At 38.7% G+C, this 23,225-nt stretch overlaps 1 protein-coding gene across 1 annotated transcript; it reads right to left on the reverse strand.

Moving 5' to 3' along the window:
* Positions 1-19,743: 19,743 nt before the first annotated feature.
* LOC126068139 (olfactory receptor 2T6-like) lies at positions 19,744-20,697 on the reverse strand. Its single transcript, XM_049870532.1, has one exon. It carries the CDS (start codon positions 20,695-20,697, stop codon positions 19,744-19,746), a length of 954 nt encoding a protein of 317 aa, XP_049726489.1.
* Between the last annotated feature and the right edge of the window lie 2,528 nt (positions 20,698-23,225).

The raw sequence follows: 23,225 nt of genomic DNA on the forward strand, positions 1-23,225 counted from the left end.
TACCTTTTGGTTAGCAGGTGAGCTCTTAACCACAGAACCATCAGGGCTCCAAGACAGCACAAACCAAGTTAAAAACCACAGCTATATAGAACCCCCCGATGCTGATACCTCCATGTGGTAAAAAAAAAAAAAATATGGTAGGTACTAAAAAACACCTGTGAACCATTGTCAGTGTGGAGCTGGGGAATGCGGTTGTACATTAGGGAGACGTGATTCCTGAAATGCTTGTACAGCAGACAGTAAGGTAAAGAGGCCTGGGTTTGAAGTTGGAGGGCCTAAGTCAGCTTTGTGTCCTTACTGCAAGCACTTGTAATTCTCCAGTCCTCGGTGCCTTTATCTGTAAAATGAAGGCAAAAATACAACAGCAATTGTGCCTGTAGAAACAGCTACACAGGGAATCAGGAATCCTGGTTCACAGCTCTAGCTCTGTACCCTATAACCAAAGACTAATACGAGTTTTTCACTTTACCCTCTTGTGCCCTTCAAAGAGAATCCATCTTATTTTAAATCCACAAGGCTATGGTATATGGTATGCTTAAATTATTAAAACAAAAACAAAACAAAGATGTAAAAGTGTTTGTTAAAATTATGGACATAAATAAGTATTGTATAGAAAGCAAGATTCTTCTTCATACTATTCCACTCAACCTTACAACCTGATACGTGCAAAATATGCTCCAGGTAATACCCATAGATAACAGAACAGACAATTTGCTTTTCAGTGCTTTTGCAGCTGAGGGAGGGGATCACCAAGCAGTGATGCCCCCATTGAATATGTATTTGAGGTGTGCAGCCCATCAGCTGCAGACAACCCTGCTTCATTTCCTTTTACCTACCCACCACCCAGAAGTTGTCATCTAGTTGATTTTGACTCACTGCAACCCTACAGAACAGAGAAGAACTGCCCCATAGGGTTTCCAAAGAGTGGCTAGTGGATTTGAACTGCTAACCTTTTGGTTAGCAGCCTGACCTCTTAATCACTGAGCAACCAGGGTTCCATCTAGCCTATGTAAATCTTGTTTCCTTCATATAAAAAGAGCCAATTCAGTCAGACCACTAGGAAATGCCGTGACAACTCCGTGTTTTCCTCACTCACTATGCCATGTATTTAAAGTGTCACAAAATGTGCCAGGCTATATACTTGTCAGCATTTTGTCTGTTACCATGTGAGACAATTTTCAGAAGACTTGAATTTTTATTAAGGTAATATGGGAGAGAGGATTAAGCAAACAGTTGGTCTAAGTATAGCAGAAGTTCCTAGATGATTCACTGATTCAATTTTAATTAGAAGTTTTTCATTGTTTGGGTAGAACCTGAAACCATTAAACTCAGTTTTGTTTTGTTTTGTTTTTTTCCTCTATCTACCCTTGCTTAACTTCATTACTCACATTCCTCTTACCGTTTCCTCTCCATACAGTCTGAAAGAAGCAAGCTATGTAAGTATCCTGGCAGACATCAAAGAATAGAACGGGCATTATTTATACCAAAGACCACCCAAATGCCCCACTTCATTCTCAACTTTATTCCAGCTAAGAAGTTCACCCCTATTTTCATCTCTGTTACTTACTTAAACCAGAACTTTCTCCAGATAACCACTCAGAGTAAAGAGCATCGTGCAAATGTAGAGCTGGTTATAAATAATGCAGTAAGACCAAACAAACAAAAAGGACCATAAAGAACAAACTGTGAGAACATTATGCAACTAAAAATGGGATGGGGAATAAGCAGAGACTTCAGAAGCTGGAAGGGGACTTGTTACTAGAAGGGAAAACAATTAGCTTTAGCGGACTTAGTTTCTCCTCCAGTTTATACTGAGAGGAAAAAGCGCACAGCAACTCACAACCTTGTGCATCCACAGCAAAAACTGGGGGCAGCGTTTTCGAGATCTGGCCCTACTGTGCGCCCGTGTGTCATTTGCATATTATTCCTGAGGAACCAGCCCACAGAGGCTTTCACTTTGGGTTTATGAACCTGACGTGACTGAACTATAGACCAGAGGCGACTCTCAGCAAATGATGACGGAATGAGCACAGAGAGACATGCAGCAAGTTACTAAGGGCTGTTTTGGTAATTCTGTCAAAGAAGCCCTGGAGGACCGGTGGTTAACACTGGGCTGCTAACCAAAGGGTTGCCACTCCCCAGGAGAAAGACGTGGGAGTCTGCTTCCGTAAAGACTGACAGCCTTGGGAACCCTGTGGGCAGTTCTGCTCTGTCCTACAGGGTCGCTGTGAGCCGGAATTGACTCAACGGCAATGGGTATTTTTGTAATTTAACTCTGCAGAAGGCAGTATCTTAAAAAAAAAAAAAAAAAAAACCCACCCTGAAACATTTGGCATTGCTGGGCCAAATCACACAAATCCTCCAGTCTTCTGGAAATTTATGATAATGTCTTCTTTCTACGTTTGCAGGGAAATATTTGGAAAACAGAGGAACAATAATTGTAGAAAATTATAAAAGCAGGAGAAAAGCTGCAGACTATTAAAAAATGTTGAATTCATTTGAAAGCACTGCCTTGGGGTTCCTGGAGCAACAGAAAGTGCCAGGGTGAGAGGAGGCAGGGGTTTAAATAGTTTTCTGAGAAGCCAGGTACAGTGAAGTGCTGGTGGAAACAGCAAGTCTCTGTGGATCCCAAGAGACTTCATTTTGACAGAGAAGCCTCAGTAGTAATGAGAAGCTTAGTCACGTGGTGGTGAGCTTGAAAGACACATGGACCATGAATTTCCTGAGCATTTCTTCAGAAATTTCCTCTAGCAGCTTATCCCCAGAGAAAAAGTGGGAATAACTGAAAAGTCATAGAAAAGATTAAAAGCAATCTAATTTCTGTTGTGTTTTACTATTTTATTGGCAGTCTAATAATTATTACTTGCTTGAGTATAAAGACACACCAAGAAAATATGAAAAAGTATAAATTATTATAACCACCCATAATACTTAGCAATAGTCATAACAAACATATCATACAGATGTTTATCCTTACAAAACTGCATTTATGCTGTGTCTATGCATATCGCATTTACACAACACACATGTTGTTGTGTTTTTTACATATCATTTTACAATTTGAATTGTTCACAGAATATGTCATACGAAGTGTCTCCGCTGTGAAATAGTCTTCCAAATGTGTCATTCAACATCCTAAGTATTCCACTTTATGGATATACTTGGTTTTTTAATTAAATTGATGTTTATTTTTTAAGTCAAAATTGTTTTAAGTTTTGGCATGTGATAATGAGCATCTGCATACTTCATTTGGGGTGTAGATCTTAGAGTGTTTTCTTCATAAACGTTTCCTCAAGTCATAATTGGTTAATCCATTTGTGTATTTTTACTGGTTTTGATTTTGATTTCATTTTTAAATTGTACTTCTAAAAAAGTATTTGTTTATGCTCCCATTGTCTGATAGTTCCCAATTCACTGACTCATCCTGAAACTCTCTCTCTAAATAAACCTAAATCTAAATAATACACACACATTTATATCACTAGAAATTCTGGCCTGAGATGACTTGGTTTAATTTTTTTTTTTTTTTTTGGAGAGAGGTTGGGGTTGAACTGTCTTGAATATGTTGGTATTTATCCTTTTCTAAGTGTTCTACCTATTGCATCTGCCCTTATTACTTGAAATGCTATAGGGTTTTCTTATTTATGTGATTTGCTGTTTGCATATTACGTTATGAAGATACGTGTGTCATATATGTTTCTCACAGTGTTCACATTTTCTTGTTTTTCCCTTATTTTATTTTGCTTATGCTTTTTTTGTTCTACAGGATTTTTTAACTTATCAAGTAAAATATATCAATATGCTTCTGTGGTTTCTTCCACAGATTTTATGTTTATAAAAGCCTTTAATATCTTAAAATATAAACAAAATTTTACTTTTATTACCTTTCATATGTGTGTATGTGTGTTTTCACTTAACTCTTAAACAATCTGGAGTTTTTTAATGTTATTATGAAGCAGTGATCTACTGTATAATTGGAATAATTAAGCAATTATCCTAACACCATTTATTGACAAATTATTTCATCACCAATGACTTCCTATACCATTTTTTATATATATTAAATTTTTACATTTGTCAGGTACTGTATCTACACGACAGCAGTGGATTTAGTTTTTGATTTGGTACCTATTGTGATGAGTCCCTAGGTGAAAATAGTTAACGTGCTCCTTGCTAATTGAAGGGTTGAGGGTTGAGTCCACCCAGAAGCGCATTGGAAAAAGGCTTCGCAAAGATGTTCATCCAAAAAACCAGGCATTGAAAATCCTCTGGACCACAGTTCTACTCTGACACACGTGGGCCGCCAAGGTGGAATCAACTCAACAGCAGCTGGCTTGGACTTGCTTTGTTATTTATTGTATTGTACTGATCTTTCTAATTTTTGAAACTGTACTTTACTGCTTAGATTATTATTTTTTTAATAATTTTTGTTGTGCTTTAAGTGAAAGTTTACAAGTCAGGTCAGTCTCTCACATATAAACTTATATATACCTTACTACATACTCCCATTTACTCGCCCCCAATAAGCCCTCTCCCTCCTTCGAGTATCTCCTTTTGCGACCGTTTTGCCAGTTTCTAACCCCCTCCACCCTCCCATCTCCCCTCCAGACAGGAGATGCCAACGTAGTCTCAATTGTCCACCTGATGCAAGTAGCTCACTCCTCATCAGCATCTCCAATGCATTGTCCAGTCCAATCCATGTCTGCTGAGTTGGCTTCAGAAATGGCTCCTGTCCCAGGCCAACAGAAGGTTTGGGACCATGACCGCTGGGATTCTTCTAGTCTCAGTCAAATCATTAAGTCTGGTCTTTTAATGAGAATTTGGAGTCTGCATCCCACTGTTCTCCTGCTCCCTCAGGGGTTCTCTGTTGTGCTCCCTGTCAGGGGAGACATCAGTTGTGGCCCGGCACCATCCAGTTCTTCTGGTCTCAGGATGATGCAGTCTTTAGTTCATGTGGCCCTTTCTGTCTCTTGGGCTCATAACTACCTTGTGACCTTTGTGTTTTTCATTCTCCTTTGATCCAGGTGGGTTGAGACCAATTGATGCATCTTAGATGGCCGTTTGTTAGCATTTAAGACCCCAGACACCACACTTCAAAGTGGGATGCAGAAGGTTTTCTTAATAGAATTTATTTTGCCAATTGACTTAGATGTCCCCTGAAGTCATAGTCCCCAAACCCCCGCCCTTGCTCCACTGACCTTCAAAGTATTCAGTTTATTCAGGAAACTTCTTTGCTTTTGGTCCAGTGCTGTTGTGCTGACCTCCCCCTGTATTGAGTATTGTCCTTCCCTTCACCTAAAGTAGTTCTTATCTACTATCTAATCAGTAAATAACCATCTCCCACCCTCCCTCCCCCTTCTCATAACTGCAAAAGAATGTGTTCTTCTCAGTTTAAACTATTTCTCAAGATCTTATAATAGTGGTCTTATACAATATTTGTCCTTTTGCGTCTGACAAATTTCACTCAGCATAATGCCTTCCAGGTTCCTCCATGTTATGAAATGTTTCACAGACTCACCGTTGTTCTTTATTGATGGGTAGTATTCCATTGTGTGAATATACCATAATTTATTTATCCATTCGTCCATTGACAGACACCTTGGTTGCTTCCAGGTTTTTGCTATTGTAAACAGTGCTGCAATAGACATGGGTGTGCATATATCTGTTTGTGTAAAGGCCCTTATTTCTCTAGGATATATTCCGAGGAGTGGGATTTCTGTTTTTTTTTTTTTTATGGTACTTCTATTTCTAGCTTTTTAAGGAAACACCAGATCGATTTCCAAAGTGGTTGTACCATTTGACATTCCCACCAGCAGTGTATAAGTGTTCCAATCTCTCCACAGCCTCTCCAACATTTATTATTTTGTGTTTTTTTGAATTAATGCCAGCCTAGAAAATTTTTTTTTTTTTTTAGTTGGAGTGAGATGGAATCTTATCGTAGTTTTAATGTACATTTCTCTAATGGCTAATGATCGAGAGCATTTCCTCATGTATCTGTTAGCCGCCTGAATATCTTCTTTAGTGAAGTATGTGCTCATATCCATTGCCCAATTCTTAATTGGGTTGTTTGTCTTTTTGTGGTTGAGTTTTAACAGAATTGTATAGATTTTAGAGATCTGGCCCTGGTCGTAGATGTCATAGCTGAAAATTTTTTCCCAGTCTGTAGGTGGTGTTTTTACTCTTTCGGTGAAGTCTTTAGATGAGCATAGGTGTTTGATTTTTAGGAGCTCCCAGTTATCTGGTTTCTCTGGTTTCTCTTCTTCATTTTTAGTAATGTTTTGTATTCTGTTTATGCCTTGTATTAGGGCTCCTAACGTTGTCCCTATTTTTTCTTCCATGATCTTTATCGTATTAGTCTTTATGTTTAGGTCTTTCATCCATTTGGAGTTAGTTTTTGTGCATGTTGTGTGGTATGGGTCCTGTTTCATTTTTTTGCAGATGGATATCCAGTTATGCCAGCACCATTTGTTAAAAAGACTATCTTTTCCCCAATTAACTGACACTGGGCCTTTGTCAAATGTCAGCTGCTCATATGTGGATGGATTTCTATCTGGGTTCTCAATTCTGTTCCACTGGTCTATGTGCCTGTTGTTGTACCAGTACCAGGCTATTTTGACTACTGTGGCTGCATAATATGTTCTAAAATCAGGTAGAATGAGGCCTCCCACTTTCTTTTTTTTCAGTAATGCTTTCTTATCCGGGGCATCTTTCCCTTCCATATCAAATTGGTGATTTGTTTCTCCATTACATTAAAAAATATCGTTGGAATTTGGATCGAAAGTACATTGTATGTATAGATGGCTTTTGGTAGAATAGATATTTTTACTATGTTACATCTTCCTATCCATGAGCAAGCTATGTTTTTCCACTTATGTAGGTCCCTTTTAGTTTCTTGCAGTAGTACTTTGTAGTTTCCTTTGTATAGGTCTTTTACATCTTTGGTAAGATTTGTTCATAAGTATTTTATCTTCTTGGGGGCTACCGTGAATGGTATTGATTTGATGATTTTCTTTTCGATGTTCTTTTTGTTGATGTAAAGGAACCCAAGTGATTTTTGTATGTTTATCTTGTAACCTGAAACATTGCCGAACTGTCTTGTAAGCTGAAACACTGCCGAACTCTTCTATTAGTTTCAGTAGTATTCTTGAGGGTTCCTAGGATATTCTGTGTATAAGATAGAGTTTCCAAGGAGCAACTGGCAGATTTGAACTCCTGACCCTTTGGTTAGCAGCTGTAGTACTTAACCACTACGCCACCAGGGTTTCCAATATAAGATCATGTCATCTGCAAATAGAGGTATTTTTGCTTCTTTCTTATCAATCTGAATGCCCTTTATTTCTTTATATAGCCTAATTACTCTGGCTAGGACCTCCAGCACAATGTTGAATAAGAGAGGTGACAAAGGGCATCCTTGTCTGGTTCCCTTTCTCAAGGGAAATGCTTTCAGGCTCTCTCCATTTAGGATGATGTTGGCTGTTGGCTTTGTATAAACGCCCTTTATTATGTTCAGGAATTTTCCTTCTATTCCTACTTTGCTGAGGATTTTTATCATGAATGGGCATTGGGCTTTGTCAAATGCCTTTTCTGCATCAATTGAAAAACTCATCTGGTTTTTGTCTTTTGTTTTATTTATGTGGTGGTTTATGTTAATTGTTTTTCTAATATTGAACCAACCTGGTGTAAATCCCAGTTGGCCGTGGAGGATTATTTTTTTTATATATTGTTGAATTCTAACCGCTAGAATTTTGTTGAGGATTTTTGCATCTATGTTCGTGAGGGATATAAGTCTGTAATTTTCTTTTTTTCTGGTGTCTTTACCTGGTCTTGGTATCAGGGATATGCTGGCTTCATAGAATGAGTTAGGCAGAATTCCATCCTTTTCTATGCTTTGAAATACCTTTAGTTGTAGTGGTGTTAACTCTTCTCTGAAAGTTTGGTAGAACTCTACAGTGAAGCCGTCCAGGCCAGGGCTTTTTTTGTTGGGATTTTTTTGATTACCTTTTTAATCTCTTCTTTTCTTATGGGTCTATTTAGTTGTTCTACTTCTCATTGTGTTAGTTTAGGTAGGTAGTGTGTTTCTAGGAATTCATCCATTTCTTCAAGGTTTGCTAATTTGTTAGAGTACAATTTTTCGTAGTAATCTGATATGATTCTTTTAATTTCAGTTGGGTCTGTTGTGATGGGGCCCATCTCATTTCTTATCCAGGTCATTTGTTTCCTTTCCTGTATTTCCTTAGTCAGTCTGGCCAATGGTTTATCAATTTTGTTAGTTTTTCCAAAGAACCAGCTTTTGGCTGTGTTGATTCTTTCAATTGTTTTTCTGTTCTCTAATTCATTTAATTCTGCTCTAATTTTTATGTTTTGTTTTCTTCTGGTGCCTGACAGATTTTTTTGTTGTTTGCTTTCTATTTGTTCAAGTTGTAGGGACAGTACTCTGATTTTGGCTCTTTCTTCTTTATGTATATGTGCATTTATCGATATAAATTGATCTCCGAGCACTGCTTTTGCTGTGTCCCAGAGGTTTTGATAGGAAGTGTTTTCATTCTCTTTGCATTCTATGAATTTCTTTATTCCCTCCTTAATGTCTTCTATAACCCAGTCTTTTTTGAGCAGGGTATTGTTCAGTTTCCAAATATTTGATTTCTTTTCCCTGATTTTTCTGTTATTGATTTCTGCTTTTATGGCCGCATGGTCTGAGAAGATACTTTGTAATATTTCGATGTTTTGGATTCTGCAAAGTTTTGTTTTATGACCTAATATGTGATCTATTCTAGAGAATGTTCCGTGTGCACTAGAAAAAAAAGTATACTTTGCAGCTGTTTGGTGGAGTGTTCTGTATAAGTCAAGTTGGTTGATTGAAGCAATTAGATCTTCCTTGTCTCTATTGAGCTTCTTACTGGAAGTCCTATCCTTCTCCAAAAGTGGTGTGTTGAAGTCTCCTACTATAACTGTGGAGGTGTCTATCTCACTTTTCAATTCTCTTAAAGTTTGTTTTATGTATCTTGCAGCCCTGTCATTGGGTGCATAAATATTTAATATGGTTATATCTTCCTGGTCAATTGTCCCTTTAATCATTTTGCAGTGTCCTTCTTTATCCTTTGTGGTGGATTTAACTTTAAAGTTTCTTTTGTCAGGAATTAATATTGCCACTCCTGCTCTTTTTTGATTGTTGTTCGCTTGATATGTTTTTTTCCATCCATTGAGTTTTAGTTTGTTTGTGTCTCTAAGTCTAAGGTGTTCCTCTTCTGGGCACCATATAGACGGATCATGTTTTTTTATCCAGTCTGAGACTCTCTATCTCTTTATTGGTGCGTCTAGTCCATTTACATTCCGTGTAATTATAGATAAGTATGAGTTTAGTGCTGTCATTTTGATGTCTTTTTGTGTGTGTTCTTGAGAATTTCATTTTTCCACTTACTTTTTTGTGCTGAGAAGCTTTTCTTTGCAAATTGTGTGTTCCTCATTTTCGTAGTAGTTGAATTTATTTTTGCTGAGTCATTATGTTTTTCTTGGTTTTTATTTTGAAGTATGGAATTGTTAGACCTCTTTGTGGTTACCTTAATATTTACCCCTATTTTTCTAAGTAAAAACCTAATTTGTATCATCCTGTGTCACATTGTTTTCCTCTACATATGGAAGCTCTATGGCTCCTGTATTTAGTTCCTCTTTTTTGATTATTGTTATCTTTTACATAATGACTTCAATGATTCCCCGTTTTGAGCATTTTTTTTCTTTTTCAAATTAATTTTATTTTGTTTTTATGATTTCCCTATTTGAGTTGATATCAGGATGTTCTGTTCTGTGACCTTGTGTTGTGCTGGTATCTGATATTATTGATTTTCTGACCAAACAATTTCCTTTAGTAATTCTTGTAGCTTTGGTTTGGTTTTTGCAAATTCTCTCACCTTGTGTTTATCTGTAAATATTTTAATTTCACCTTCATATTTGAGAGAGAGTTTTGCTGGTAAGATGATTCTTGGCTGGCAGTTTTTCTCCTTCAGTGTTTTATATACGTCATCCCATTGCCTTCTTGCCTGCATGGTTTCTGTTGAGTAGTCTGAACTTATTCTTATTGATTCTCCTTTGTAGGTGACTTTTCTTTTATCCAAGGCTGCTTTTAAAATTTTCTCTTTATCTTTGGTTTTGGTAAGTTTGATGATAATATGCTTGGTGATTTTCTTTTAGGATCAATCTTGTATGGGGTTCGATAAGCATCTTGGATAGACACGCTTTTCTCTTTCATGGTGCCAGAGAAGTTTTCTGTCAACAGGCCTTCAACTATTCCCTTTGTATTTTCTGTTATCCCTCCCTATTCTGGAACTCCAATCACATGCAAGTTATTCTTGAAAGAGTCCCACATGATTCTTAGCTTTTCTTCATTCTTTAAAATTCTTTTATCTGATTTTTCTCCAGCTCTATTGGTGTCAAATGCCTTATCCTCCATCTCCCCCACTCTGTATTCCAATTCCTCAATTCTGCTCCTCTTCCTTTTGAGTTGTCTAATTTTGTAATTTTACTGTTGATCTTTTGAATTTCTGAATGCTGTCTCTTTATGGATTCTTGCAGCTTATTAATTTTTCCACTATGTTCTTGAATAATCTTTTTGATTTCTTCAACTGCTTTATCAGTGTGTTCCTTGGCTTTTTATGTCGATTGCCTTATTTCATTTCTGAGGTCATCCCTGATATCTTGAAGCATTCTGTATATTAGTTTTTTATATTATGCATCTGGCAATTCCAGGAGTGGATCTTCATTTGGGAAAGATTTTGATTCTTTAATTTGGGGTTTTGTAGAAGCGATCATAGTGTGCTTCTTTATGTGATTTGATACTGACTGCTGTCTCCACGCCGTCTATAAGATATTGTAATGATTTATATTTGCTCACTGAGTCTTATCTTCTTTTGTTTCAGTATAGTGGATGGGCTCCTAGGTTGTGCTGTCTTGATTGTTGTAGCCTTTGAATCACTTATATCCTACTACCAGGTGGTTTGAGCCATTACCAGATATATAAGCCTAAGAGTCTATTCACTATTCTTGAATAGAATCAGCTTAGGTGTTCTGATTTTGGGTCACCAAATGTGTGGTATAGACTGTCACCTATTAACTGAGAGGAGTAGTGGTGATAGTTGTGTGCACCAGATTCTAGTAGTGGCAGGGGGTCACACTCCAAGGAGGGCAGGATGCGGACAGCCTTCCCCCATGTGCCAGTGAGGTAGGTATGTCTCTATTCCTAGAGCACTTTGGTGGGTGGGCTCTGCAGCTGTACCTTAGGCACCCAATGCTTATACCTCTAAGGATTGGTAGGCATCACTATCCTCAGACCCCTTTAGCAGGTGGCTAAGTGGTTTGGGCGGAGCTTCAGCCCTCAGTTCTCTGCTGTGCAAAAGTGAGGGCTCTGTTTAATAGTTAGAGAGGTATCAGAACTGCAAAACGTGTCTTTCCACTGCTCCACTAAAACAATTACAGTCAGATCTCTATCAGAATTGCCTTTGCATTCTAATAGCCACCTTGTTCCCTGTAGGGATGAATACCAAAGACTATGGATCTCATATCCTTTGTGGGAGCTGGTTCTGTATTTTTATTCCATTTTAGGGAAGTCAGGGAAGGATTTTTTCCCCCTGGGTTGTTAGTTGTTGCCTCTCTCAGGCCAGGAGAATGGGTTAGGGAAAAAAAATCCACAGAGCACTTCACTCCCTGGTCCAGGAAATTCCAATGTCAATGAAGCCACCTGGGGCAGGGAGGGGAGGGATCAGATAGATAGGGGAGAGTAGCACCCAGCAATATAGACAAAGTTGCTTATCTTGCTTTTGATGACTGTTTTATCTGAGATTCCAGAGGGATGTGTAGCCTGTTTGCACTGGCTGGGTCAAGATTGCTCCAGAAGGCCAGGCCTGCATCTAGTGCTTGCACCGTCTCAGGAAGCCATGATCAGCTCCTCCACTCCTAATTCAAAGCCCAGTGCCAAGGTTTTCTGGCTGGGGCGCTGCACTCCAGAATCCAAAAGCCATGGCTTCTTCCCCGTTAATTTCTTCTCCTGTCAGCAGCGTCAATTGTGCAGCCTGCATGCACTGACTGAGCTTCCTCCGAGGTTACTTCAGGGTGCTAGAGCTGCATCCTGTGCTTGTGCCGTCTCAGAAAGCCATGCCCAGCTCCTCTGCACTTCGTCCAAAGCCCGGCACCAAGATTTTCTGACTGGGATGCTGGATCCAGGCTCTGAAAACAGTGACTTCCTCCCCGTGGTTGCTCATTCTCTTGTCAGCGGTGTCAGTGTGCAGCCTGCTTGTGCTGGCTGAGTCTCTACTGAGGTTATTTCGGGGCTTTAGGGGTTAAGGCTGTGCCCCGTGCTTGCCCCATCTCAGTAATCCTCAATAAGCCCCCCTTCTCTGGCACCAGGGAACTGTGAAAGCTCAAGGCTGTGCCACAGGATGCCGGTTCCAGAAGTGGTCACTGCTTTAGGGTGCAGCTTTTCACCCCCCTGTCACTCAGGTCACTTCTTTAATTCTGTGTCTGATGGTCAGGGTTTGTAGATTGTCATGTATGTGATCTATTCACCTGTTTTTTTCGAGTCTTTGTTGCAAGAGAGAACCACGGTAGCTTCTATCTAGTCAGCCATCTTGGTCCTGCCTCTCTTAGATTGTTTTAATATGTTATTTCCTATTTATATGTGTTAAAAATGGACTTTCACCTTTCTTATTTCTGAAAGTTATTTTATAAATATTTACCTATTAATTTATCTTTGTTAAAATCCTCTGAATCACTTTGTTATTTTTCAAAAATGATAGTATTAAGAAGAATCTGTTTTGTTTCTTATTAGAATCACATGTATTTTATCACTGATTTGAAAATAATTGACATCTTTATAAAACAATTCTCATCTAGGAATACACAAGGCCCTTTGATTTAGTTAGGTTTTCAGTTAATGTTCTCTATTAAGTTATGTTTTGTGTGTGCATATGCTTAAATCCATGTGTCTGTCATTTTGTCGTACTGTGGGGGCTTGCATGTTGCTGTGATGCTGGAAGCTATGCCACCAGTATTCAGATACCAGCAGGGTCACCCATGGAGGACAGGTTTCTGCTGAGCTTCCAGACTAAAACAGACTAGGAAGAAGAACCAGGAAGTCTACTTCTGAAAAGCATTAGCCAGTGAAAACCTTAGGAATAGCAGCAGAACATCGTCTGATATAGTGCTGGAAGATGAGCCCCCAAGGTTCGAAGGCACTCAAAAGATGACTGGGGAAGAGCTACCTCCTCAAAGTAGAATCGGCTTTAATGATGTGGATGGAGTAAAGATTTGGGACCTTCATTTGCTGATGTGGCATGACTCGAAATGAGAAGAAACAGCTGCAAACATCCATTAATAATTGGAACCTTAGATGTAGGAAGTGTGAATCTAGGAAAATTGGAAATCGTCAAAAATGAAATGGAACACATAACCATCAGTATCCTAGGCATTAGTGAGCTGAAATGGACTGGTATTGGCCATTTTCAATCGGACAATCATATAGTCTTCTATGCTGGGAATGACAACTTGAAGAGGAATGGTGTTGCATTCATTGTCAAAAAGAACATTTCCAGATCTATCCTGAAGTACAATGCTGTCAGTAATAGGATAATATCCATACTCCTACAAGGAAGACCAGTTAATACGACTATTATTCAAATTTACGTACCAACTACTAGGGCCAAAGATGAAGAAATAGAAGATTTTTTTCACCTGCTACAGTCTGAAATTGATCAAACATGCAATCAAGATGCATTGATAATTACAAGCGATTGGAATGGGAAAGTTGGAAACAAAGAAGAAGGATCAGTAACTGGAAACTATGGCCTTGGTGATAGAAGCAATGCTGGAGATCGAATGATAGAATTTTGCAAGACCAACAGCTTCTTAATTGCAAACACCTTCTTTCACCAACTTAAATGGTGACTATATACATGGACCTCACCAGATGGAACACACAGAAATCAGATTGACTACATCTGTGGAAAGAGATGTTGGAAAAGCTCAATATCATTAGTCAGAAAAGGCCAAGGGCTGACTGCAGAAAAGACTATCAATTGCTCAGATGCAAGCTCAAGCTGAAACTGAAGGAAATCAGAGCAAGTCCACAACAGCCAAAATATGACCTTGAGTACATCCCACCTGAATTTAGAGACCTTCTTAGGAATAGATTTGACACTTTGAACACTAGTGACCAAAGACCAGATGAGTTGTGGAATGACATCAAGGACATTATCCATGAAGGAAGCAAAAGGTCATTAAAGAGACAGAAAAGAAAGAAAAGACCAAGATGGATATCAGAGGAGACTCTGAAACTTTATCTCGATGGTTGAGAAGCTAAAGCAAAAGGAAGAATTGATGAAGTAAAAGAACTAAACAGAAGATTTCAAAGGGCGGCTCTAGAAGACAAAGTAAAGTATTATAATGACATGTGCAAAGAGCTGGAGTTGGAAAACCAAAAGGGAAGAACATGCTCAACATTTCTCAAGCTGAAAGAACTGAAGGGAAAATTCAAGTCTCAAGTAGCAATAGTAAAGGATACTACGAGGAAAATATTAAACGGCGCAGGAAACAGCAAAAGAAGATGGAAGAACTACACAGAGTCATTATACCAAAAATAATTAGTTGATGTTCAGCCATTTCAAGAGGTGGCATATGATCAGGAAACAATGGTACTGAAGAAGTCCAAGCTTCTCTGAAGGCATTGACAAAAAACAAGTCTCCAGGAATTGATTGAATGTCAATTGAGATGTTTCAACAAATAGATGCAGTGCTGGAGGTGCTTACTCATCTATTCCAAGAAATATTGAAGAGAGCTACCTGACCAACTGACTGGAAGAGATCCATATTTATGCCTATTCCCAAGAAAGGTGATCCAACCAAATGTGGAAATTATACAACAATGTCATTAATATCACATGCAAGCAAAATTTTGCTGAAGATCATTCAAAAGTGGCTGCAGCAGTATATCAACAGGGAACTGCCAGAAATTCAGGCTGGTTTCAGAAGAGGATGTGGATCCAGGCATATCATTGCTGATGTCAGATGGATCCTAGCTGAAAGGAGAGAATACCAGAAGGATATTTACCTCTGTTTTATTGACTATGCAAAGGCATTTGACTGTGTGGATCATAACAAATTATGGATAGCATTGCAAAGAATGGAAATTCCAGAACACTTAATTGTGCTCATGAGGAACCTTTACATAGATCAAGAGGCAGTTGTTCAGACAGAACAAGGGGATACTCACTGGTTTAAAGTCAAGAAAGGTGAGCGTCAGGGTTGTATTCTTTCACCATACCTATTCAATCTGTATGCTGAGCAAATAATCTGAGAAGCTGGACTATATGAAGAAGAAAGGGGCATCAGGATTGGAGGAAGACTCATTAACAACCTGCATTATGCAGATGACACAGCCTTGCTTGCTGAAAGTGAAGAAGACTTGAAGCACTTACTAATGAAGATCAAAGAGCACAGCCTTCAGTAGGGATTGCACCTCAACATAAAGAAAACAAAAATCCTCACAACTGGATCATTGAGCAACATCATGAAAAACGGAGATAAGATTGAAGTTGTCAAGGATTTTACTTCACTTCGATCCACAATCAACAGCCATGGAAGCAGCAGTCAAGAAATCAAAAGATGCATTGCATTGGGTAAATCTGCTGTAAAGGACCTCTTGAAAGTGTTGAAGAGCAAAGATGTCACCTTGAAGACGAAGGTGTGCCTGACCCAAGCCATGGTTTTTTCAGTCGCATCATATGCATATGAAAGCTGTACAATGAATAAGGAAGACCGAAGAAGAATTGATGCCTTTGAATTGTGGTGTTGATGAAGAATATTGACTATACCATGGATTGCCAAAAGAATGAACAAATCTGTCTTGGAAGAAATACAATCAGAATGCTCCTTAGAAGCAAGGATGGTGAGACTGCATCTTACATACTTTGGACATGTTGTCAGGAGGGAGTGTCCCTGGAGAAGGACATCATGCTTGGCAGAGTACAGGGTCAGCAGAAAAGCGGAAGACCCTGAAGAAGGTGGATTGACACAGTGGCTACAACAACGAGCTCAAGTATAACAATGATTGTAAGGATGGCTCAGGACAGGGCAGTGTTTCTTTCTGTTGCGCATAGGTTCGTTATGAGTCGGAGCTTACTTGACGGCACCTAACAACAACAACATATGTGTGTGTTCTGCATATTTCTCAAATTTATTCCTTGTTTTTTTTATATTTTGATTGCTTCTTCATTTCTGTTTGTCAATGTTTATTTCTGACAAACTGGAAAGCTGTTGATTTTTAAATATTATTTTATTTTTGAATCTCACCAACCTACAACCTGTAATTAGTAAATAATTTTGCAGAAGATCACCTTGTGTTTACACAGTCATCAAATGTACAAAATAAACATTTTATCTCCTTTATTTTATAAACTTAAGGCTTTTTTTTATTTGCATTATATGTCTGGAAATTCTAAAACTATGTCAACCAACATAGGTGGAAATGAGCCTTCTCACCCTGTGCTTGATTTCAAATCTAATGCACATATTCATCCTTATGCCTGAATCTTTCCTTAATATGAGACAGATACAGTTCATTACTCTAAGGAATTACCCTATATGATTGCTCATCCCATAAGAGTTTGTATCAGCAATGATGGCTGAATTAAACCTCTTGTTGTCATGGACTGAATTCTGGCCCCAAAAATATGTGTTAACTTTCTAGGCCATGATTCATAGTAGTATGTAATTATCCTCCATTTTGTGATCTGATGTAATTATTCTCCTTTTTGTAATATTGTACAGCTATCCTCCATTTTATGTGTTGTAAATCCCAAAACCTCTATGAGGCAGGTTTAGGGAGGGGTGTGTCTTGAGTCACACCCTTAATTAAGTTACCACTCTTACTCAAGTCACACTTGAGTCACACCTTTCATCTTACAAGTGAAAAAGGAGAAAGAAGTTAGCGGAGGAGAAGGCAGAAGGGACCTCACTACCACCAGGAAACAAGAACAGGGAGCAAAGCATGTCCTTTGGACATGGGGTCCCTGCACTAAACCCAGGGGAAGAGGGGTGACAAGACACATGGGGATTTCCAAGGAATTTTGGGCCCACAGATGTTGAATGGAGACAAGGACCTTCCCCCAGAGCTGACAGAGAAAGCTTTCCTCTACAGCTAGCACCCTGAATTAGAATTTCTAGCCACCTAAACCATGACAGAATAAATATCTGTTCGTTAAAGCCATCCACTTGTGGTATTTCTGTTATAGCAGCACTAGATAGCTAAGATACTTGGCAATCATTTTTTTGCCAGCTTGTATGTGTATACCTTCACAGTCCGCAATCTACTCCTACACTCAAAGGTGGTCCTATGCTTATCATGTGGAAATATGGACTTGTTAAAAATTATTTTACCTGCTATGCATTTTTGAAGAATTCTCTATTCCTTTTCTAATTTTTCACATAAAATTTACTTTCAAACCTGTAGTAGGATATTAATACTATGTCTGTCCTCTATATCATAGTGTAATTAGCAACAATAACAAAAAATTGTGTGAGGGGTAGTGAGAAGAGAGATAAGGGGAATGTAAAGAAAAAAAAAAGCTTGAATATTATAAATATCAAAAGCAACCTCCTTTGTTAAAAAAATTTGTTAAGCACAGTTAAAAACAATTGGAAATAAGAAGTACTACTGCATATATCAGAAGCCCTGGTGGCGTAGTGGTTAAGTGCTACAGCTGCTAACCAAGAGGTTGGCAGTTCAAATCCACCAGGTGCTCCTTGGAAACTCTAAGGGGCAGTTCTACTCTGTCCTGTAGGGTCACTATGAGTCGGAATCAACCCGACAGCAGTGGCTTTTTGGTTTTTGGATATTGCATATATCGTTTTACTTGATATTCAAAACCTTTCCAGGAATAAGATGTATTAACTCAAATTTTACAGAAGAGGAAATTGGACATCAGAATCATTACATGATTGACAGAAATTCACATGGTCTTTAAATGTGGAGCTGACCTTGATGCCCAGTTCTCATGGCTCAGCCCCTTCTAATTTTTGGGTTCATTGGGTTTCTTCTACTTCACTGTCTTCCAGGTTGGAAATGCTCCCTCTCATCACCTGGGACATAGTGCAATCTAAGCCAGTCTGATGAAGTTGAAGGAGATGACAGCCTCGAGAGAGAGAGCCTGGGGAAAACTACACCCATTGATTTGCATGAGATGGCCCTGCCCCATTAGATGGGAATCTCTGCTTTCCTGAAAAACAACTGAGTGAAACTCAAAGCATCCAATGGTGGACTGTTCCATCTGGTTAAAGACTTTCACCTAACATCCTGGATTTTAACAACCGGGTATAACACTTTCAGTCCTGTAGAGAAGAAAACCACCACCTGTCATTTTGTCATGCTGGAATGGCTTACATGTTGCTGTGTTGATGGAGGTTATGCCACTGGTACTTGAAATACCAGGAGGGTCACCCAAGGTGGACAGGTTTCAGTGGAGCTTCCAGATTAAAACCAGAAAAAAAAAAAGCCTGGAAACCTGCTTCTGATAATCAGCCAATGAAAACCTTATGGGTCACAAGAGAGCATTGTCTAACTTGATTGTTTTGGACACATAAGAAGGGGTCAATTACTAGAGGAAGACATCGTGTTTGGTGAAGTAGAGAGAAAGGGAAACCCTTGATGAGATGGTTTGCCAAAATAGTTGCAATGATGGACTCAAACACCCCAGTGATTGTGAGGATGATGCAGGACTAAGGGTAACGTTTTATTCTGTTGTGTATAAAGTTGCCATGACTCAGAGTCAACTTGACAGCATCAATCTGTCTATCTGTCTGTCTGTCTATCTGCCTGTCTGCCTGCCAGTCTACTTATTTTCCAAAGAGAAAATAGTGTTGTTCACTACTTATTTGGAAGGAAAAGTTAATGTAAATATTCCCACTACAATTGAGAAGTCTAATAATGGTAAACCTAACCTCAAGACTTGGAAAAGGAGCTTTAAAGTGATTACTGAAACTTGCCAGTTATGGGGCACTTCCTTCTCATCTACCCTTCAATGTGTCTTTCAAAGTAACAGTTATTTGCAACACAACAAAAATAACATCATAGAATCCTTGCTTCTTTAGGTGAAGCCATTTAATTTCTGCAAAATACATGTGACTCATTTTGTTTCTACCTCCAAATTGAGATAAAAGAGGAATGTTTTCATTTTCTACCCAAAGAAGGGATATCTGAATATTCTAAGGCTTGGTGAAACTCTATGGAGACATTCCCTTTAAGGTTTATGCCAGTTCAGTCTCTATGTACTTCAAATTTCTATATCCCTGAAACTTCCATAAACTTTATCGATGGAGAGTTTAAACAATGTGATCAAAATCACTTGGATAGTCAGTTTCTGTGAGGTTAAACACCCACTAAAGGTGGCAAAAGTATATAATTATAACCAGATATTTGGGGAACAATATATATAAGTACAGAGAAGTAGTATAAGAGAAGAATTGGAATGAAGGGAAGCAAAGAAGAAATAAACATCAGTGGTGTTTATGGAACACTGGCATTATTCATGTGTAAATGTTCTGATGACTTTAGATTTTTGACAAATTTTGATGAAAGTACTGCTGATATACGTTTTAACACAGCTGGCATTGGTGGTTGCTTCCTGCATTGTCCACAATATCCATACCTAAAATAATAGAACCCCCACTCCCTTGACAAGGTGTAAAGAATTCAGACAGTCATAGCTATTCCTTTGTTTCACCACAGGCCCCATTACATCTTGCCAAAACCCTTCTCAAGGCCCCTGTCACATCCCTGTTCCTCAGGCTGTAGATTACGGGGTTTAACAAGGGGGTGAGGATGGTGTAAAAGGCAGAGAAGATCTTATCTTTGATTGGGGTGTGATAGGACTGAGGAAGCACGTAAGTGTATAAAGCGGCCCCATAGAACAGCGTCACCACCATTATGTGCGAAGAACAGGTGGTGAAGGCCTTCTTCTTCCCTTCTGCTGACTTCATTTGATGCACAGTGATGAGAATCTGGGCATAGGAAGCAATCACCACGGAGAAGGGGATAAGCAGCATCATGACACAACAGGTATACATCACCATTTCATAGGCAGCTTTGTTGCCACACGCCAGTCTCAGCATGGTGGGAGCCTCACAGAAAAAGTGATTGATCTTGTGGGAGGCGCAGAATGGGAGGCTCATGGTGAGGGGGGTGAGGAGGAAACTGTCCAAAGCACCCCCAAACCAAGAGCTCGCCAAGATTATCCAACAGACCCGTCGGCTCATAAGGACAGGATAGTGGAGTGGGGCGCAGATGGCTACATAGCGGTCATAGGCCATGAGCCCCAGCAGGAAGAATTCTACCCCCACAAAGCCCATGTAGAGGAAGTACTGGGCTGTGCAAGCAATGAAGGAGATGGTCCCCTTTCCCAAAACATAATCAACCAGCATCTTGGGCACAATCGTGGAGATATACATCATATCAATGAAGGAGAGGTGGCTAAGTAGGAAGTACATGGGAGTGTGGAGGTGAGGATCTATGTGGATTAGGAAGATCATGACCCCATTAGTTACAATGGCCATGAAGAAGATGGCACAAATGAAACTAAAAAGGAAGCTTGAGGCTTTATGGTGTGGGAAGAGCCCAATGAGGGTAAAGCCACTAAACAAGGTCCTGTTATCTTCATCCATTATGGTTGATTTTGACCTGGAGGCGTAAGAAGAGAAGTAGAGCATTAATGAAAACTGCTGTAGATAAAATTAATTTTTAAGATATCTGCATAAGAATTAAAAAAATAAGAATTATTAGATTAAAATTATTTTTATAACCAATATTAAGAATTTTGGGGAGAGAATGTTGATTTGTAGCTCCTTGTCTATTTCTTCTAGTTGAGGTGCAGTCAGGGATGAATTGTCTAATAAGCAAGGTACACAGGAGCTTACTTGTGGTTATTTACTAATCTGTAGTACACAATTTCATCTATTTTTCACCATATTTTTGATGTGGTTAAAGCCTTGTGAAACTGTGCACTACAGATTAGTAACTAACACAAGCCCCTGTGTTCCTTGCTTACTGGTTAATCCACCCCTGATTGCAATTTGAAAGTTAAGTCCACTTGGCACAAAAATGAATGAAAATTTGTCAGTCGCTGCTTGCTTTAAGGGAGTTAAATTATTTTGCACAAATTTGGGTCCCAGAGATGATTCTTCACTTGGCTTGGAATATTTAAAATGTGGACAAAACTGCAAAAACAATTGATTCAATCAATTCAAATAATCATACATCTCAGTATGAGGCTTGATTGAATTTGAAAATTTTCAGGACAACTTTGATATTGATCGCCCTCATCTAGAAGTAACTATCACATTGTAGACACCACTGAAAAGGATGGTGAATTGTATCTAGCATAATCCGACTGATCATTAACCATCCTTATTTGATGTTTCACTCATTTGTTGATTGTTGTCACTCATTCTCACACCCAATCAGTATTTATGGGGATTCCTTTACTCATTGTTCTAAGCTCTGGAGATGCTGTCCTACTTGACTTACATTCTAGTTGTGGGAGAAAGACAGGAAACAAATTACAAAGAAGTAAAGAATGCTTCTAGGTAATGCAAATAAGTGTTGTGAGGAACATTTTTAAAAATACAATGAAGGATGACAAAACGAGCAGGCACATGAAGATTTTGACAGAAGGGCATTCCTGCAGGATGAAGAGTAGATGTAAGATCCCTAAGCAAGTAGAAGCTTGTTATGTTCAGGAAACAAAAGACCCTGTAGGCACAGCACTGTGAATAAGAGGGCAGTGATGTGTCAGTAGTCACCTCTGTAAGACTTGTAGGACAGTGTAAGGAGGTCTCCATTATTTATATATTATCACTAATCTGGAGTTGCCGTTGACAACCTGTAGCAATTTGTTTACCACTTAAATGTGTTCAGTCTGATTTTTGTTTGTTTGCCTTTTCTTGTGTTCATTTTGTATATTTGTGTCAATTTTTTTTTATTATTTTACATTTTCATTGCCTTGAAGTATGTACATGACGGAAACATACATCTGAGTTAGCCTGAGGCCATTTGTATTGTCCCAGCATCCATTGTATTTAGCATTTATCCTGCCTCTTTTCATTCTCAAAGGTGTCATGGTTTGGGAAAAGTTTCAGGCGGCAGAGGGACCCCTACGCTTTGAGTGGAGTATTTGCATCCTGAATATAAATGCGAACAGGAAAGCACATTTCAAATTCCCATTAGTTTCATTTTTCTCAAAGGTAAATGTGATTTTTTAATTGTTGGGACATAATGTTAATGATTGTATGTTACCATAAAAAGAGGCAGGTGATACAGTCAGAAGTAAACACAAGTGGCAGCCAGTTTTCTAGTCCAGGAACAATATTTTGTAGCAGGGGATCTCTGTGCTGACTGTCAACTCTGAAATACTTGAGCTAAGAATACCTAGTTCCAGTACTAACAAGCAGTGTGTCCTAATGCAAGTAAATTACAATCTTAGAGCCAGTTCCCTGGTCCATAATTAAGCCTTTGGTGACCCAATCATTTTCTGCTTTGAATTTTTTGTTGATACCATGTGTTTTTCATTAATGGAAGCATTCTCAATCATTGAGTGTGTCTGAATTTTTGTTAGTGGTAAGCCTACCTTACATGTTAAGTGGTACATATGAAGTACCACTAATTATATTCAGAGTCCCCACTAGGGTTTATTGGTATATATGTGTAACAAACAAAATTCTTCAAAATTTCTACTTTTTCTACCAAAAATTCAGATACCTCATATGGTACCCTGTAAGAACCGTAATTTGTGGCGCACACCCATGTCTTCAGTTTCAAACAGTCATAAAGGCCCCTGCCTTATGGCAGCATGCACCCAATGGTACCACAGCTTCCAATAAACACCACAGGCTAAGAAAGTTCATGGTAGCTATATGTACCACTGGGCATGAAAGGGTTAAGGATCCCAGTTACCTTATGGGTTATTGTGATGATTAAATGTCATTAGAAAGACAATAGATGATAGATAGATAGATAGATGATAGATAGATGATGATGATGATAGATAGATGATAGATGATGATGATAGATACATAGATAGATGATTGATAGATAGCTAGATGATAGATAGCTAGCTAGATGATAGATAGATAGACAGATGATAGATAGATAGATAGATGATAGATACATAGATAGATGATAGATACATAAATAG

Source organism: Elephas maximus, chromosome 2, assembly GCF_024166365.1.
Source record: "Elephas maximus indicus isolate mEleMax1 chromosome 2, mEleMax1 primary haplotype, whole genome shotgun sequence".
In the NCBI taxonomy this organism is placed as follows: Eukaryota; Metazoa; Chordata; class Mammalia; order Proboscidea; family Elephantidae; genus Elephas; species Elephas maximus.